This window comes from Nerophis ophidion, linkage group LG09, assembly GCF_033978795.1.
Source record: "Nerophis ophidion isolate RoL-2023_Sa linkage group LG09, RoL_Noph_v1.0, whole genome shotgun sequence".
NCBI lineage: Eukaryota > Metazoa > Chordata > Actinopteri > Syngnathiformes > Syngnathidae > Nerophis > Nerophis ophidion.
This window is the reverse complement of record NC_084619.1, coordinates 45,520,697-45,540,647: the sequence shown is the minus strand read 5'-3', so window position 1 is coordinate 45,540,647 and position 19,951 is coordinate 45,520,697. Positions and strand designations below refer to the sequence as shown.

Genomic DNA, 19,951 nt, shown 5'->3' with positions numbered 1-19,951 from the left:
GCTAATCTACACGCATAGCCTTACACCATACGCACTGAGTTTTTGTCACACTTCATTTCCTTAGTTTATCTTCTATTGATTGATTATCATATATATATATGATTTATATATGTATGTATGGCTTCACGGTGGAAGAGGGGTTAGTGCGTCTGCCTCACAATACGAAGTTCCTGCAGTCCTGGGTTCAAACCCAGGCTCGGGATCTTTCTGTGTGGAGTTTGCATGTCTTCCCCGTGAATGCGTGGGTTCCCTCCGGGTACTCCGGCTTCCTCCCACTTCCAAAGACATGCACCTGGGGATAAGTTGATTGGCAACACTAAATTGGCCCTAGTGTTTGAATGTGAGTGTGAATGTTGTCTGTCTATCTGTGTTTGCCATGCGATGAGGTGGCGAATTGTCCAGGGTGTACCCCGCCTTCCGCCCGATTGTAGCTGAGATAGGCGCCAGCGCCCCCCGCGACCCCGAAAGGGAATAAGCGGTAGAAAATGGATGGATGGTGTGGCGGACTCCCAGCCGCCGTCCCCGTGTGGGTTGCCGTGACACTGGACACAAGACGCGTCATAGCAGGTTTGACTGGTGTTTATTATTTCAATAACCCCGTCTTCGTCTGGCCATCTGATCGCGTTACTTTTCAGCGCGCGGGCTCTTCCTGCTTGCCGCTGCTGCACGCCTTTCGGCGTCCGGCGTTTGCATCCGTTGCGGGGGTCGTCATCTATCTCTCTCTCGTCCTCGATCGTTGTGCTTGTCGTCGGTTTGCCGTCGTGTCCTCGCCTACTCCTCCCCGATCGTTCCTCCTACCCCTCTTTTGTGCTGTATCAACAAATGAGCAGATTGAGCACAGTCCTCGGCTCCGTCTCTCCACATACCTCCCCCGCCAGTTCGAAGCCGGGCTTCAGTTCGGCAGAACTCACTCCCCTCCCCCCGTCTTCTGAAGGAGCGGGAAAAGACTGCCCTGGCCGCTTGTCTCCTTCCTTCCTTGGCATCTTCTCCCTTGAGATTCGACTCTGCACCACTTCGCTTAGGTTGAGGCTTTCAGGGTGTCGGTGTTGCTGTGGGGCCGTTGTCATGGCAACCGTTGCGGATGTCAACTCCTCACTTCCTGTGTCGTCCGCCGGGAGAGTGCTGCTGCCGCCTTGGACTTGTTCTTTGCTTCTCATCCTCTTCTCTTCTTCCTTCTTAGCGTTTTCTTCAGTCCTTTTTCTCTCTTCTTCTTCCGCGACTTTTTCCTGCGCTGCTCTTAGCAGCCCTTCTTGCTTTATCACCAGGGAGATGAGTTCCTCCTTGGTGAGCATGGAGTACGGACCCTTGGCATTGCTTTTCTTGTCGGCCATTTTCTTGTCCTCGGTTTTTCCAGCTGTCCGCCCCACTGGTTGCGGTGTGGGCGCTGGAGTTCGACGCGGTGTAGACACCGGGGTTCGACGTGGTGTAGGCATCAGGGTCCGACGTGGCGCAGGCACTGGGGTTCGACGTGGCGCAGGCACTGGTACCTCTTGGCGGGGAGCATGTACTTTAACTTCTTCCTGCTCCTTGCCTGCGGCGTCATCTTCCTCTTCTTCATCAGATTCTTCATCATCATCATCATCATCATCATCATCCTCCTCTTCTTCATCAACACAATCATCCTGGATTCCTTCAAGTGTTTTCTCTTTTTCCTCAATTTCTTGAGATTCTTTAACTTTTTCTTCATCTTTGCCTTCTTCTTTAACATAAATTGTATCTTCCTCATAATCTTCATTATCATATTCATCAACATAATCTTCCAGGCTTTCTTCAAGTGTTTTCTCTTTTTCCTCAATTTCTTGAGATTCTTTAACTTTTTCTTCATCTTCGCCTTTTTTCCTTAACATAAATTGTATCTTCATCATAATCTTCATTATCATCAACGTAAATTTCTTCTTCAATGTATACTTCTTCAAGGTCAACTTCAGCATAAACTTCTTCCTCTTCATCCTTTTCTTTCTCTCCAAGGGTTTCTTCTCTTTTCTCTCTTTCTTGAGCTTCTTTAACTTTTTCTTCATCTTTGCCTTCTTCAACATAAACTGTATCTTCATCATAATCTTCATCATTATCAACGTAAATTTCTTCAATGTACACTTCTTCAACTTTATCATAAACTTCTTCCTCTTCATTTCCTGCTTCATCTTCAGATATTTTCTCTTCAATCTCAATTTCTTGAAATTCTTTACCTTCTTTATTTTCATCCGTGTCCTGCATTTCTCCAGGAACTGTCTCTGCTGTCTTTTTGTTACCAGCAGGTGGCGCCACCTCTGTCTCGACGTTCTCACTGTCTGGCCGGGTGTCTCCCTCCTCCATCTTTTTAGCCGACAGCTCGGCCTGGTGGCCTGCGGATGTCACCGCAGCCTGCCCAGCTCCGGCGCCGGCTTCCTCGGAGTCTTCCTCGGCTTCTTCTTCGGAGGTGCACAGCAGTGCTTGTAGCATCTGTGTTTCCCGCCGTTTTTCTTCAAGCACTTTGGTGTATTTTTCGACGAGGGCCCAGATGACGTCATCATCCTCCGCTTCCGCTCGTGTCTCCCGGTTGGGCGCCAATGTGGCGGACTCCCAGCCGCCGTCCCCGTGTGGGTTGCCGTGACACTGGACACGACGCGTCATAGCAGGTTTGACTGGTGTTTATTATTTCAATAACCCTGTCTTCGTCTGGCCATCTGATCGCGTCGCTTTTCAGCGTGCGGGCTCTTCCTGCTTGCCGCTGCTGCACGCCTTTCGGCGTCCGGCGTTTGCATCCGTTGCGGGGGGTCGTCATCTCTCTCTCTCTCGTCCTCGATCGTTGTGCTTGTCGTCGGTTTGCCGTCGTGTCCTCGCCTACTCCTCCCCGATCGTTCCTCCTACCCCTCTTTTGTGCTGTATCAACAAATGAGCAGATTGAGCACAGGTGTGTGGTGAACGCACCTGACTTGGTCGCTCTGAGTGCGTCCCGCCTCCTCTCTCCGTCGCACGCCCCGCCTCCTGACCGCCATTGCGGTTAGTACCGGCATTTGTCCGACCCTGCTGTCGGCTCCTCGGCTCCATCTCTCCACAGATGGACATATATGTATGGTTAATATATATATATTAAATAATCTTTGGACACTACTGCCACCTGGTGTTAGTCTGCCGTCATCTCCTTTTAGTAATACACAACAGTATTATCCAGCCAATTGATTAGGGACCTGACGGCACAGTGTCTTAGCCTCGCCCCAGTGACTTTAGCTCCGCCCCAGTGACATTATTTTTTTCTCTCCCTCCTTCTTTTTGGCCCTTCTCATGATGTTTTTTTCTTTTCAATCCTCCCTGGACCATTTTTCTAGCCCTCCTCAGCAATATCATGGACTGTTTAGCAGCGCTGTAGGGTTGGAAGAATTTTCCCGCCGCTTGGCCACCCCCCTCCCACCCTTAGTGACTGTTCCTCACTCAGCAGTATGCGTCTTGCATCCGCTTTCGGAGGGGGGTGAAACTGATGGCTGTGCTGATGTGGTGCCGCAGCTGCAACCAGCCAGGCTACCCCCTGCTAGAAAAATCCCACCTATCTTCCGCTTTTCCCAGCCGGAGCCACCAGTCCCCAGGCTACCCTCCGAGCTAGCACCAGTCCCCAGGCTAGCCTCCGAGCTAGCAGCAGTCCCCAGGCTAGCCTCCGAGCTAGCACCAATCCCCAGGCTAGCCTCTGAGCTAGCACCAGTCCCCAGGCTAGCCCCCGAGCTAGCATCAGTACTCCGGCTAGCGCTCGAGCTAGCATCAGTCCCTCGGCTAGCGCCCGAGCTAGCATCAGTCCCTCGGCTGGCGCCCGAGCTAGCATCAGACACTCGGCTAGCACCTAAGCTGGCATCAGTCCCTCGGCTAGCGCCCGAGCTGGCATCAGTCCCTCGGCTAGCGCTCGAGCTAGCATCAGTCCCTCGGCTGGCGCCCGAGCTAGCATCAGTCCCTCGGCTGGCGCCCGAGCTAGCATCAGACACTCGGCTAGCGCCTAAGCTGGTATCAGTCCCTCGGTTAGCGCCCGAGTTGGCATCAGTCCCTTGGCTAGCGCCCGAGCTGGCATCAGTCCCTCGGCTAGCGCCCGAGCTAGCACCAGCCCCTCGGCTAGCCCCAGCCCCTCGGCTAGCCTCCAAGCTAGCACCAGCCCCTGGGCTTTCCCCCGAATTAGCACCAGCTTCCAGGCTGACCCCTGCGTCCCCGCCAGCTTCCAGGCTGGCCTCGACCTCTGCCCCTCGGCCAGCAGCGACGACTTCAGCTCCGATGACGTCCGCTGCTTCCACGCCGCCGATGATGTCCGCCGCCTCCACGCTGCGGATGTCCGCCGCCTCCACGCCGTCGATGTCCGCCGCCTCAACGGCGTCGATGTCCGCTGCCTCCACGCCGCCGATGTCCGCTGCCTCCACGCCGCCATCTTCCTATTTTTCTACGCCTCAGATGACATCTGCTGCTGCTTCCATGCCTCCGACGTCACCTCCTTGTTTCTGGCAAGACGCACCACGGCGCCACTCGCGTCCGCCTCCCCGACGGCCAAGATGGTGGCTGTTCCTTGGTTGCCCGCCTCACCGGCGTCAGCGGCATTCTACTCGCCGTCGCTACCAGACTCGTCCCCGGTGGATTCGGGGACACTTGGGGCGGCGACCCACCACCAGTTCTTCCCTGCGCCCTCCCTTGACTTTTGTTCCTGTGCTCTTGGTGGCTTGACCTGTAGGACATCTGGAAGCTGTCGATAAGGAGGGGGGTACTTTTACGGTTGAGACTCCTGCCAGCGCCGCTCGTCCATCTGTGCGCACCTCAGGACACGCCCACGGGCGCACACATCCAGGGACGAGCCGCGCGCCCCCCCCCCCACCTGCAGCATCAGTCACCAACAATCGTCACACCTGACAGTAATGACAGAGCTGCTTTCATAAGCTCGGACAACCTGCCATCGCTCGCCGGATTATAGTCTTCTGTTCATGTGTAAGCATTCTGTATCTGGCTTCCATCCCGCGTACTCGCTCTTCCCCTGCGACTTCCGTGTTCCGTTGGTTCTGATGTTTCCTGTTGTCTTCCCGCAGCACTCCCCGTGTTTCTCCTGGATCCCCTGTTGTTTCCCCTTGCCTCCCGGACTGCCTTTTGGATTCTCGACCTCCCGCTTGGACACGTTTTCCCATGGACTTCCGTGTTCCTTCGCTCTCATCAACATTTTGGTAAGACACACATCAGCTAATCTACACACATAGCCTTACACCATACACACTGAGTTTTTGTCACACTTAATTTCTTAGTTTATTTTTTATTGTTTGATTATCATATATATATATATATATATATATATATATATATATATATATATATATATATATATATATATATATATATATATATATATATGTATATATATATATATATATATATATATATATATATATATATATATATATATATATATATATGTATGGTTAATATATATATATATATATTAAATAATCTTTGGACATTACTGCCACCTGGTGTTAGTCTGCCGTCATCTCCTCTTTGTAAAACACAACATCTAGTGAACCTCCAGCAGATGTGGTGTGAGCGTCCAAGGTGGTGTGAACGTCTGTGGCAAGTAATTGCATCCATGCAACAGTGAAGTAAGTGGATGCTCTGAAAGCCTCTCATTATATGCACTATGTTGATGTAGGTGCTGTCCGTCTAATTAATGAAAGACTGCACAAGTGTCTGGGTGTTTTTGTTTTAGATGCATTTTGGCTGCAAATATGTGGCCTTTACAAAATCTCAACTATAATGTTGACATGTAAAAATGTGTCACTGTAGTGCAGGATTCACCTGATTAACACATTTAGTAGTGCTAAATGTCTTGCGTGTAAATGAGTTGATGACATTTACTTGACAACACTCACAAAATAACATAATAAAAGAGCAGTCCAAGTTTAAAAATGGTACTTTTAAAGTGATAAAGAACATTATTGTTGCTTATTTTGGAAACCGCTAAAAAATAACTTTTCATTTGACTGTTAAAGGCATACCATCTTAAAAATAACACAACAGGAAAATTCTGCAAAACTAAAAATGCCATTCGGTACTGACTTGTTCTCACCTGAGCTTGAACTCACAGCATCACAACCTCTACGAATGAGAGTCGAGTGTACTAGCCAGTAGGCTAAGATAGGGCTGTATAATTTGAAAAGCGGTTAACTTAACATAGTTGCATCCAGCTAAGCAAGCTGGCATTTGTTACACATAGCAAAAACAACTGCATGAAGAAAATGGTGTGACTTGCGGAACATGGTGCGAACAGACTTAACAAAACATATGTTTTGAATAACATGAATAGTTTTAGTCACTGAACAGCTGGATAAGCAAATAATTTTTTTTTAATAACATTTTTAGGAAACGTTGGACCAATAGTGACATAATAGGGTCTCATACATTAGGATTCAAATACCATGCGCCAAACAGCGTGTGCAAAAATATTAAACAGTTGTGAGTGTGAATGATGTCTATCTGTGTCAGTCCTGCAATAAAGTGGCGACTTGTCCATGGTGTATCCCCGCCTAACGTCCGAATGCAGCTGAGATAGGCTCCAGCACCCCCCGTGATGCTATGGGTAGGCTTGTTGCGTGTAATCTACTAACACTGCATGTGCAATTGAAAAGTGGTGCAGACCGCGTTATTTGAATGAAGATTTTGCATGCATGAAGGGTTTTTACAACAGACACGATAATTGTTTGCACATTCATATTCTCATGCTCCTACCTGTGTGCACATATCTATAATCTGTAACACCTTTTCTGAATCGCACTCAACAGAAACATATGCTCACAGACACTTAATTCTATGACTCAAACACAAGAAAATGCATAATGTAAGACATCTTTCATTAAAGACTTAGCACATGTATTTCTTAAAGAAAAAAATGGACAACATTAGAATTTCAAAAACGCATTAAATTAATTCATTTTAAATCAGCCCCATTAGTCACTCAGCAGCTGTACAGTTATAGAAGGAAATTGCTGAATAGATGAAATGTCTACTATTTTTTTATTTTATAACCTCTAAAAATTTTGAAACACACACATATGATGGACGATTTTCGTCTGTCTGTTTAGCACGAGCACCTCTTTTCTCACTGCTGTGTGTGTATGTCAGTTTGCATGTCATTTCCACACATGCTAAATGAAACATAAAATAGTGTTCCCAAAATGGTGATCAGTGTTGATAAAACACATTGTGTGTGCTAAGTAATTGTATTTGCATCTTTTCCTCAAAGTACTGTGGGTGTTCTGACGATCAGCATATATTTAACATATTAATGAAAAGAGAGACGCAAAATGGATTGCACACTCACTTAACAGTGGAGGTATTGCAGAGATATTTACAAAACAATATTGCCTTCTTCCCTATTTACTCCAAATTTGCCAGTCCAGCGACGTTTTTCGGACTTGTGACAACTGTGGATATCTCTATATACGGTAAAGGCTTACCCGAAGACAGGCAGGGGCAAATGCTGACTCACACTGAAAAAAGTGACTTTTTGGTGCTGTAAACTCTATTAGTGTAACTATGTTTACATTCAGTAAAAACGAGAGTTTCTTAAGTAAAATTAAACATTTTATTAACGTAATACATGAATTATGGGGGAAGTGTAAGTTTTACTTATGTTTCCTCATACTATTTAAATGTTTAATTGTACGTACATAAACCTAAAAATATTACATAAACTTTACTCTGAAAATCTAGTGTTTTGAAACGCATGCACGACGGATGCGCACAGCACAACAGGCTCTGGCCGACCGGCTCTGCTCCGGCTGTTAGGATCACTTCACAGAGCACTGCAAGGTGTAGCGTGCGCAAGTCATTCCACAGGTAAGTTATTACGTTCTGTTTTAAATTTGTGATAATATACGTCTGCATGTAGTTTGACACAAGATATGTAACTGCTCATAAGTTAATTAAGTTAAGTTAAGTAAGTAAGTAAGTTAAGTAAAAAAGTTAGCATAACGCTACATTGGTCCGTGCTGGCCTGTAGTGGGAGGGCTGCAATTTTTCCTGATAAAAACTAAAGTTAACTAATATAAAGTGTAACAAACAGTTCGGGGTGTCCCTCCAGTGTTGCCGTAGGGCTGTGACGTAAAAGGTCTATATAAAGGTGGGTTGTTGAAGAAGGTGTGGTATATGGAGAGAGGTGTAAAGAAGGGAACAATAAAGAAGTGGTGGAGACCGGACCTGCTCTCATGACTCCCTTTTATTATTTTATTTTATCAGTACTCGGCTACTTCGGTGGATGCGGTGGGATTCTGAACCGCTGTGTTGAAAAAAAAGAAGAAAGTTTTACACGGGGCACGTGAGTTTTGAGTTAGCTGCTAAGCTTCCCGGCCATTTTGCGGACACGTGGTGTGGTGACGAAGACCCTTTTTAAGCCCGGCGAGGCGCTGTTTGACGGACACTCACACGGCATGAATGTCGAAAGTGGACTTTTTTTTAACCGCTCCTTTCACCGACGGCGGGAGCAGACCGCGGCTGCAACCAGGAGCTGTTGAGGATTCTCGGATTCTCCCGACTCATCCCGTGGGATACTGGGGGAAGTTTTTTAAACAAAGACAATTGGTGGACCGCTTCGGGGCCAACCCGTCGGCGCGTGTTCGTGTCCTGGGGGAGAGCTTGGAGGTGTTTGCTGCGGACGTGGGCCGGCTGGTTGCGGAGGCGTTCCGCCGCAATCTTACTACTGGCCCTTCATGCTGAGAGACATCTGACAGTGGCGTGAGCAGGGCAGAGCATGTCGGACCCGTCGGTGCCCTGAACGTCCCTGTGGGCGGGTCCCAGATTTGTCGCCCCATCCGGAAGGTGGCCATGGACATCCTGGAGTGGCCCAGAAGTTCCCATGGGGGGGTCCCAGGTTTGTTGCCCCATCCGGAGGGTGGCCATGGACATTCTGGAGAGGCTCAGAAGTTCCCATGGGGGACGTGTGGGGGCCTCACGGTGTTTCTCTTTCTATTAGACTCTGCCAGTTGCTTGGAAAAAAAATAAAAAAATAAAGAAAAAAGTGGCGCGCACCACTGTCTATAACCCCAAGTCTGATGGCATGATGGAGCGTCATAATTGAACTATTTCACAAGGGGTGATTGTAGCGACCTCCTTCGCATCTGGAAGTTTTTTTGCTGTTTGAGGGGCCAGTGTGCTAGCCTATGCAATACAGTGTGGATCAGTAAAAAATATATATATATATTGTTGATTTATTGTGTGCATCAAGATGGTGATTTTTTTTCCTTTTCTCTGTTCTATTTCCTTTTGTTTGTTACCTATTTTGATTGTGATGAAACGGGGACGTTTCTAATTGAGGGGGGGACGTATGTAACAAACAGTTCAGGGTGTCCCTCCAGTGTTGCCGTAGGACTGTGACGTAAGTGGTCTATATTAAGGTGGGTTGTTGAAGAAGGTGTGGTATATGGAGAGAGGTGTAAAGAAGGGAACAATAAAGAAATGGTGGAGACCGGACCTGCTCTCATGACCCTTTTATTATTCTATTTTATCAGTACCCAGAATATGCGAACCCAGGACACTCGGCTACATAAAGTTAGGATATTAAAAAAACTACCAACCTAACGGTATAACTTTTATCAACTGACGTCAACATAGTAGAACATGGTATTGTTCTCTGTAAAACTTTTGGCGGCGACACTGAAGTAACGTTAACGTTAGTGAATTAATGTTAATTAATGTGCATTGGGAATGAGGGGGCGATACTGCTGAATGTTTGGGAGAAATGCCCCAGAATAGGTTTTTAAAACACACATTTATTGACAGAAGCGCCAGAGGTCTTTGAGAGCATCAGCTTGCGATTACAAACAGACTTCGCTGGCAGTTTTCTTTCTTTTCTTTTTTTTTTTTTGACAAGAAGCTAGTTATCGGTGTGAAGCCCACAGCAAAATGTTTTTGTAATTCAATGAAAGAATGGATTGTTCATTACAACTTCTACTCGCAAATAAATCTGTCATGTGTTAATTGTTTTATTTAGCTAGACAAAACAAAATGTTCATTAATGTTTATGATGTAGTTTGTTTCTTATTAAAATATTTTTCCATCACAACATTATTTTCATAATTCAAGCAAGTAGAAAATAATGTATGCATTATATTGCTTTGTTATTTTCCCTTATTCATCCATCATAATGTAATATTAAAATTGTGGCTGAATATTTTAGACCATTGTTTTAATACCACAAATTGTGTCTCTACATTTTCAGGGTGCCCTTTGGAGGAGCCAGTGGACTTTGTGGACAGTTGGAGTTGAGGGCTAGGGAGAGGAAGTTGAGGAGAAATTCATCATGGAGAAAGAGTAGACCTCTTGTGGTATGAGATGGTCGTGCAAACGATGCAATTTTAGGTCATCAAAACGTTTAGAGCTTATAAAACATAGATTGAAGCATCCACACACTAGTCAAGGCTGATCACTACCCTGTTTGTACTCAGATTGTCCTAGTTTATTTAAAAGTTGGGGGGCACTTCATGTACATTCGTCTAGAAATCATACACAGACTCAACAGTTAGGGCAGATAGTTTCATTTCCGTGTCTTGTATGTAATTCATGTAGTTTTAACACAGAGAAACACAATTTTGAACACCTCGGGACTCATCTGAAAAAGCACGAAACTGTTAATTGTGTTTTTAAAGTTTGTGACTACAGTGCGAATATATATTCAACTTTTGCTTCACATAAAAGTAGGAGGCACAATCCTCACTGCATTGAAGAATTTAAAAATACTGTATTCCAGACACATTCAAGTCAGGCAAGTGAGGTAACAGAGGGTAGTAGTTTGATTGAAAGTGAAGTTACTTCTGATGAATCATTTGTCCAAGAGGTTAAAGATTTAGTCCAGGCTATTGTTGATGACCTTGGTTCCTTATTGCTTAAACTAGACTGTATATTCAATGTGCCTAGAAGATGTATAGATGAGATTGTAGAGGAGCTTCAGTTTATTACTTGTTCAGCATCTGCACCTGTTATTAAAAATATTGTCCATAGTACATTACAAAACCATAACTGCACTGTTGAAGAAGTGGTGATCACAGATTTAGTAAAAAGTCTTTGCCAGTTAAATCCTCTTAGTGTAGCCTTTAGTGGAGAAGGCCCTCTTGGCACAGAATACAAGAGAAATAGTTATTTAAAATAACATTTCTCTGTGTCTGATGTTTTTTTCCCCCACAAAAATTCCAGTTTCTGTTAAAAATCTTAAAATATCATCTGCTTCTGCACAGTGAAGCTCTACCCGTCAACTGAAGGAATAAATAGAAAAACATGTAGGAAGGACTTGGGTTACTTTACCTAGTTTGACAAGCAGATGTGGTGTTTCAAAGAAACCATGCGATCACCTTCCACTGCATAAGTAGCCAATGGGTATGTGTCAGTGAGTTGTGATTGCTCAATTACTTTGACAACTCTTGTGGACTCCAACTTGAAACATCTAAAATGCTCAGAGTACCATGCACTTTGCAGTCTCACTACAAACACTAAGGTGTCATGAAGAATGAAGATTTGTAGTATTTCAGCAAAGTCAGGCAACCCAGATGTGGAGCCATATACCAACATCATGCCAACACTGTAACTGGTGCCCTAAAATTCTGCCTGGTTGGTCAAATTAAGACCTGTCTCCTAAGGAAATGTATGTGATAGAAATTGCTGTACGTTCTCATTTACAACTTCTAATGGAACACTTGACATCTTTGATACAGACACGGCAGACTTTTTTACAACTGAAGCATGGAGACGGCATGTGATCATGGACTGGTGTTTGCTTGCCATAGACTTTAAAATGTTCCGAAAGCAACTAGTCTGTCTTATAATCTTCTTAAAGAATTGGTGCTTTCCTTCAAACCTCATTGTCCATGAAGACATTAGGGGGCCAAATGATTTGATGAGCTGGGGATAGTGCTCTACAAAGTGGTGTTTTGGGATCAGGTTCGCTTGTGGAAGAACACTGTTAAATCTCTGTCTGTGCTCAGAAATCAGGCTAGCGAGGAAACCAATGTTTTCATCTGTGTGAGTAGGTGACATAACCAGCTCAACAAGATCTTTGAGTGTCATCAACAACTGCCATGCTTGTTCTTCTTCCTCTACTTTGGAGCCAATCATGTGGAAGTAGCCTCAATAAGCACCAATTTTCAGTTGCATGGTTTTACGGGAGGCAAATGTTGGTGGTATAACTTGGGGACAATTTGTTCTGTCTTTCCACTTGTATGGAAAGTGTTTGATTATTTTATTGAGCTCCTCAAGAGAGAAATATTTTTTCTTTATCAAAATATCTAATCGCAATGCCAGTTCTAAAGGTGCAATACCCTCAAGTAAATCATGTAATACATCATGTGGGTAACCTATTTTCACATGAAAATTATTTAATCTTTCAGTAATAGTACACTGTCCTTAAACTCCACGACTATGAGTGTTACTACTGAATGCTGCTTCAATGTCCAACTTGTGATGCTCTTTTGTTCTACCTGGGAATGCTCCTGTCCTGACCTCAAATTCCTGAAACTGGGCTCTCTCTCCTACACAAAATCTACAAACGTGTGACCCACTGAAACTTTCAATAAACCCCCCAACTGAGTGGGCACTAAGGTTATCGGCAATCACGGAAAAAACAGTGCCCCTTATTATTATTCCTAAACAGGGCACAAAAAGACCATCTTCTTCAAGTCTTTTCAAATCACTTAACAATGGATCTAACACTTGGGGATAAACACATTTCTTAATGTCGTCTGCCTTGCACAAAACAGGTAAGTAAATAGATGATAATGTAAACCTCAATACAGACGGAATATCAGCAAACACCCAGTAAACACCTGTTACCTTGTGCTTCTTTCGAAATGTTCCTAATGGATTGCATATTTCAAAGTCATCACAGTAAAGTAGGAGTGAAAGCCTTAACTATTCTACACAAAGAAATGTGTTTTCCTTGAAGTGGGTACCATCATGAAAACTAGTGTACTGACATGAAGAACTACAATGTCTTACACTTTTCAATCTTTTTTGTAAGGGGCGCTGGAAGCCGGCAGACCCGTCAGCGATCCTGTTCTGTCTCCCTGTAATGTTTGTCTGATCTTGAATGGGATTGTGCTGAAAATTGTAATTTTCCTGAAGGAACTCTCCTGACGGAATAAATAAAGTACTATCTATCTATCTATCTATCTAATATAATTTTCTGTTTTTGTAGATGTTGCCCAAAAGTGATAATTCTACTTTAAGTTTATTATTGATGTCATAGTGGACACAAACACCGCTCTTTCTTTACAGCCTCAATAATCAACATAAAATAGAATTAGATTTTTTTTTTTTGATGATTTCCTGTTGTAAAAATATTATTTTTTTATACTTTGTCTGATTTGTGAATGTCATGTATTATTCAGGGTGTGAAAATATATTATTTGTTTTTTAGTACTTTTTTATTATTTGTTATCACACCATGTCTTCTTTTTTTCTCTCTTGCAGTTCTGCTTGCCCAAGACTGTGATCATGTCTGCCCCAACTCAACTAAGTGTTGTTATTGAAGAGACACAAGTTTATAAATTAACCCTAACAGATGGAATCCCTAGCACTGTAGACAAACTTTTGGCAGCTGCGCAGAATCATTTTAAACTTGAAGGGAGTTACACTGTAATGCAGTGTAATGCATGGACAAAGATATCGATAATCAATTCTTCACACTAACATCAACCGATGTGGTTAATGACAAGGACACAATCAAACTAGTTCAAACAGAACCATCTGTAATTTTGACATTGACTTCTATCAGTGAGCCTTCAGGTTCCTCCACTCCAGTGCCGCTGGATCAGTCTTCTCAAGATGAGAGTTCCTCAGCCAGCTCATCTGACACCATTATTTTACAACCTTCAGCAGAGTATCGATCAGAGCCATGGCCAACCAATTTTGTGATACCCATCTTTTCATATGGTGTCAAAATTATTCTTGAAGCTGGAAATCAAGCTTATGAACGCGATGGCTCACTCCTTCAGGATCCAAGTATCTACTCTGACATTCTAGAGAAACTTGCAGAAGCAATCTACCACTACCAGGCCAATCCCAGTGCTCTTCAACAACTCGAAGTTGTAGAAGCTCTACTAAACAAACACCCATGCTTGAGGGAGCCTGGGACCTAGTATTCAGGCACACATGGGTGGCAGAATCGTCTCAAAATGAAGATGGCCAATTTCCGAAGCAAACTGAAAAGGCGCAATGTCCCTTGTCCCGAGCTTCACATCAACTCCTTGAAAAGGAAGGCCCCTGGCGAGAGATATTCTGCAAAAAATGCAGAGGTGAACTTCCTTCCCCCTCATCCAAGTGGAGAAAGCAACGACAGTCTGGAGAGGGACAGACAGGAGCTCCTTAACAAGGTTAACAGGAAGGACAACGCTAAAATAATTAAAGAAAAAATGGCCAACACGTTTTCCTATCGAAGACTCGAGGTTGTTAGTGATAGTCCTGCTGCTGCTGACTTCAAAGAGAGATGTCCTGGTTTGTTTTGTGAAGCTGAGGTAGGTGATTCTATAAAGCCTTAAACATTTTATTTGCTTTATTGAGCTGTAACAATAATTAATGAATGAATTTTCTTTTCAAAAATGAACTTCTATTTAAAAATAATATTGATGTACTTGTGAATCTTTTGTCAATTCAGATCAAGGAGGAATTCAGGAGAATAACTACCATTCCCCTGGAGCGAACCTTCATGCACAAACTGGACGAACACACACCAAAACGTATTACCCTGATGAAAGCCAAGGGAGGTGCCATGGGGATCAAGATGAGGCTTCTCCTGGACAGACTGAGTCAGGTGTGCTTGTTTTGCGTGTTCATACAGTATGTTTTACAGGGAGCTGGACCTACTTTTTTTCTCACTCACAGACACATACAGTATGCACGTACAGGACAAGCCACACACTTGGTAGATTCCATTCCCTTGCACGCTCCGGGTCCATGCACTTAAAACACGAGAGCAAATATATGCACTTGTGTTTTCACTTGACAGTTCATTGTGTATGTATAATGGTTATGTTCATGTTCTTAATCTGTTCACAGAAACAGACAATTGAGATGAGGCGTGAAACCATTATCCGCAGCCTTATACTGTACCTTGGCGAGAAAGAAGAGGAACTTTTTGAAGACTGCTTGGTATAGCATTATTTTAATCATTTAAAAATATTTTTTAATGACACAGGTTAATTTAATGTCAAATTTAAGAGGAAAGCAGACAAAGGAACATATATTCTTGTGTTCATTCTTCCCTGATAATGAAGTCACTTTGAATGATTCATGCAGTTCTATTATTTGTTTCTCAATAATATTCTTCTTTCTTTGTTGTATATTGTATGCAGGAGGACAGCCGGGGTGATGTCAGTAACCACATCCTCAAAATACTCGTCGTCCACAGCGCTGATGAGATTCCAATCGATGTCTCCATCCTTGTGGAAGGCCATGAGATTTTGCCAGGGTGCAACAGTACTGTGAAAGCTTGCTCACTGCTCATGGGACTGATTTATGCCCTGAACTTGGCATACCCTCCAACTTTGCGCTACACTTTTGAAGTCTTCCAAAAACTCTTGCTGGAGCTGGATGGATTCAAACTGTTCACAAAAGTAAACACCTTGAAGTTGAAGTTGCTTTCCTAAATGCATGTCATGACTTTGTCATCCCAGAGGAGGAAAATGACATCATTTATGGACCCTTGTTGAGGATGTAGCATCATGCATGGACTCTTGTGAAGAAATGCCAAGAATTAGCACTGAGTTCCAGTTCATCTTGGTTAGTTGCCTGTCATAAATGTTTTTCATTTTTTGTCAAATAAGGTATCTGTTAATTACAGTGAAGATTGTGTTCTTCACTAAGAATGGTTAGACACCTTAAGCTGTTTATTTTTAGTTGATTCTGTTGATTTTATTTCATTAATGTTTTAATTGCATACTTAAAAGTGCACTAGTCAGAGGACAGGTTTAAATGTTGAAATTACACTTTTTCAGTGTGTAGGTTTGTAAGATTTTAATTGCATATTTGAGAAGTGACTATGTTACCAGATCTATGTTGGATTTGGTGTATAATGTGTAATACTGTGTATTTGTTGTTTACCAGTCATACCAACCTTTGGATATTTTCTTTAAAATATATACTATTACTACTATTTACTTTGAATACATTTTGCTGGAGATACATCTTTAATTTACTGTTAGTACACATTCTAATGCAGTACAATATAATGCACTTTTACTATTAACGCAGTACTTGTACAGTACATTCTGTTTTTCCCCCCTATTTAAATAGGGGTATACATAATCCATACAACGCTGCTCGAAGTTTAAGAGGCGGTTTCTGTCCTGACCCTCTCCCAAAAGTTGTTGTTGAGTATTATATTTCTGCAATGAATGTAGAAACTCTGTTTCAGAGGGTTGTAAGATTGAATTAAAAAGAAACTGTTTGATTGCATTGTAATTTAGGTGTGTGATATGTGATATGTGATACATATATATTAAATGCATAGAGTATTGGTTAAATTTATTTCGTAACATTTATCAAAAGAAAACGGGCAATGATTACCTAATTTTAGTGAGTAGTGTAACATAATGCAACCAAGTAAATTAAAATGTCAAGAACAAGAAAATAATTAAAATCTACTGAATAACTTTATAACAGCAAATACTACAGATACATAAAATGTACTTAAAATTTTGAGTAAAATGATGTTCCTGCCGATGAAAAACAAGTAGACTTTACTTAATTTGTTCAAATATAACTTAAAACTTGGATCTAATTAAATAACTGTTACTTAATATCTTCACAACTGTTATGTTATATGGTAAGTAGAATTTACTTGATACTGGCAAGTGACTGTTACTTGATATTGCAGCATTAAATTGTACTAAAATCATTTGTGTGCAAATACTTACAATAATTTTTTAAGTAAATCTTATGAGTTATTTTTTTCAGTGCAGCTTGAGGGGCCGTGGGTGTTAATTTGCAGATATAAACTCGGCCTCTCAAAATGAGCAGTTTTGAAAGGGTGCAAAAATATGGCTTACAAATAGGTATGTAAAACAAAAACAGAAATCATCATTACATTTCATGTAGGCCAAAATTGAGTGCTTAAACAAATACATAAATAAACAAAATGACCTCTTTAAAGAGTTCAAGTTCAAATGTAATATCTGACACCCTATATAAGCATTACTATGACTGAATGGACTTAAAAAGTGCTTTACTATTCCTGTTCAGACATGCTGCCATGGGTAACTGGAAACACGTTATGTATCATACTGTAATTATATGCATGTTCAAAATAAACACCATCAGCAATAATGTGTAAAAGAAAAAAAAACTTTAAAAAATTAGTTAGCTTAATCGACTGGCCTAAATTTTGGTGAAGTCGTGTTTTGTTAAATAACCATTGCAAATTTTTTTTTTCCATTTTCATCCATTTTTGTTTTGGTTTCTAGAAATTAATATTAATGACAGGTGAACACATAGATAAAATAATTGAAATATATGAAAAAAGTTCCAGTCACACAGCCAAACAGCCTTAGATATGAGAATAAAAAGGTGGCAATGAGGGATGCAGTGTGGAAGGAAATGGTGTCTTTTGTACTTTCCCTGAACTCACCATTCAAAGTAATCGTACACTGTCCTAAAACAGGAAACTTTTTGCAGGCCACGAGAAAATTGATGTCTACCAAAGTTGATGCAACATAAATAGGACTTCAGCTGATAACAGAGTAGAAAAGAATCATTGAACTGCTCATGACATGCTGGAAGACAACAAGATCAGGGTGGCAGTCAACATTGGATTTCCTTTTTGCTTGACTTTATGACAGGGATATCCTGCTGATATACTGTAGATCCATATGCACTTTTAGTTCAAATCATCATTTAATTCTATCACATATTGGTTATTACACACAATCATTAGTCATAGTCTATTTAATAAAATCACTTGAGGATATATATGGAGGGTAGTTTGTGTCTTTATTTAAAAAGCCTTTTTTGGACAATGAATTTATGTAACTGATTTTTTTGTGTGAAATTTTGTGGACTGAATTTTTTTTTTATCAAATTATGCTGCTAATTTTATTGAAAAAAAATATTTTTTTTACAATTTGTATTATGCTAAACAGGAAAACAAAACGGAAATGATGTTCTCTGTGCGCCGGCTAAACACGGCATTGACATCATGTGGAATTCAAATATTCCACTGCCCCAAACATTTATTTACTTATTTTGTTATCAATTCCTAATTTGTGTATTTATTTGTTTTATCTTATTTTGTGTAAACATAAATACAAATAAATACATTTGAGAAGATAGGAACTTTGTTAACAAAGCTTTTCTTGTCGAATACCAGCCTCATCCAGAGTCGGCCTCCAGCGCCTCCCAGGTAAATTAAGTTTGAGTCCCTGCTCTACGTGGTAAAGTTGTTCACATGCAATTACTCTAACACAACTTTAAACATACAATACTACTACTACTCTAATGATATGACATATTCTGACTTTTTACATTTATATTTTTTACCATGTATTCCTTATCCATTCTTAATACACCTTTGTACTTTGTTTTCTCACCCACTCCTCTTCCTCTGCAACTACACTGCTGCTTATTTGGTTTTTGATTGATTGATCGATACTTTTATTAGTAGATTGCACAGTTCAGTACATATTCCGTACAATCGGTTACTAAACCCCTCTCTTCCTCGGTTTACATTCTGTCCAACTACTCTGTTATATGAAATATATGAAAAAAGTTCCAGTCACACAGCCAAACAGCCTTAGATATGAGAATAAAAAGGTGGCAATGAGGGATGCAGTGTGGAAGGAAATGGTGTCTTTTGTACTTTCCCTGAACTCACCATTCAAAGTAATCGTACACTGTCCTAAAACAGGAAACTTTTTGCAGGCCACGAGAAAATTGATGTCTACCAAAGTTGATGCAACATAAATAGGACTTCAGCTGATAACAGAGTAGAAAAGAATCGTTGAACTGCTCATGACATGCTGGAAGACAACAAGATCAGGGTGGCAGTCAACATTGGATTTCCTTTTTGCTTGACTTTATGACAGGGATATCCTGCTGATATACTGTAGATCCATATGCACTTTTAGTTCAAATCATCATTTAATTCTATCACATATTGGTTATTACACACAATCATTAGTCATAGTCTATTTAATAAAATCACTTGAGGATATATATGGAGGGTAGTTTGTGTCTTTATTTAAAAAGCCTTTTTTGGACAATGAATTTATGTAACTGATTTTTTTGTGTGAAATTTTGTGGACTGAATTTTTTTTTTATCAAATTATGCTGCTAATTTTATTGAAAAAAAATATTTTTTTTACAATTTGTATTATGCTAAACAGGAAAACAAAACGGAAATGATGTTCTCTGTGCGCCGGCTAAACACGGCATTGACATCATGTGGAATTCAAATATTCCACTGCCCCAAACATTTATTTACTTATTTTGTTATCAATTCCTAATTTGTGTATTTATTTGTTTTATCTTATTTTGTGTAAACATAAATACAAATAAATACATTTGAGAAGATAGGAACTTTGTTAACAAAGCTTTTCTTGTCGAATACCAGCCTCATCCAGAGTCGGCCTCCAGCGCCTCCCAGGTAAATTAAGTTTGAGTCCCTGCTCTACGTGGTAAAGTTGTTCACATGCAATTACTCTAACACAACTTTAAACATACAATACTACTACTACTACTCTAATGATATGACATATTCTGACTTTTTACATTTATATTTTTTACCATGTATTCCTTATCCATTCTTAATACACCTTTGTACTTTGTTTTCTCACCCACTCCTCTTCCTCTGCAACTACACTGCTGCTTATTTGGTTTTTGATTGATTGATCGATACTTTTATTAGTAGATTGCACAGTTCAGTACATATTCCGTACAATCGGTTACTAAACCCCTCTCTTCCTCGGTTTACATTCTGTCCAACTACTCTGTT

General features: G+C 41.5%; 1 protein-coding gene across 1 annotated transcript; it reads left to right on the top strand.

Moving 5' to 3' along the window:
- The first annotated feature begins 13,450 nt into the window (after nt 1-13,450).
- Nucleotides 13,451-16,296, top strand: LOC133558822 (uncharacterized). The gene is made up of 4 exons (XM_061909961.1): nt 13,451-14,480; nt 14,621-14,776; nt 15,022-15,114; nt 15,318-16,296. The coding sequence occupies exons 1-4, from the start codon at nt 14,142-14,144 to the stop codon at nt 15,609-15,611; spliced, it is 882 nt and encodes a 293-aa protein (XP_061765945.1). The 5' UTR covers nt 13,451-14,141; the 3' UTR covers nt 15,612-16,296.
- Nucleotides 16,297-19,951: the final 3,655 nt, after the last annotated feature.

Excerpts from the sequence above, each read along its gene's own strand:
- LOC133558822 (XM_061909961.1), top strand. The coding sequence starts at position 14,142 with ATGAAGATGGCCAATTTCCGAAGCAAACTGAAAAGGCGCAATGTCCCT. Across the intron at positions 14,481-14,620 it reads GTTTGTTTTGTGAAGCTGAG|ATCAAGGAGGAATTCAGGAG; the intron begins GTAGGTGATTCT and ends TTGTCAATTCAG. Across the intron at positions 14,777-15,021 it reads TCCTGGACAGACTGAGTCAG|AAACAGACAATTGAGATGAG; the intron begins GTGTGCTTGTTT and ends ATCTGTTCACAG.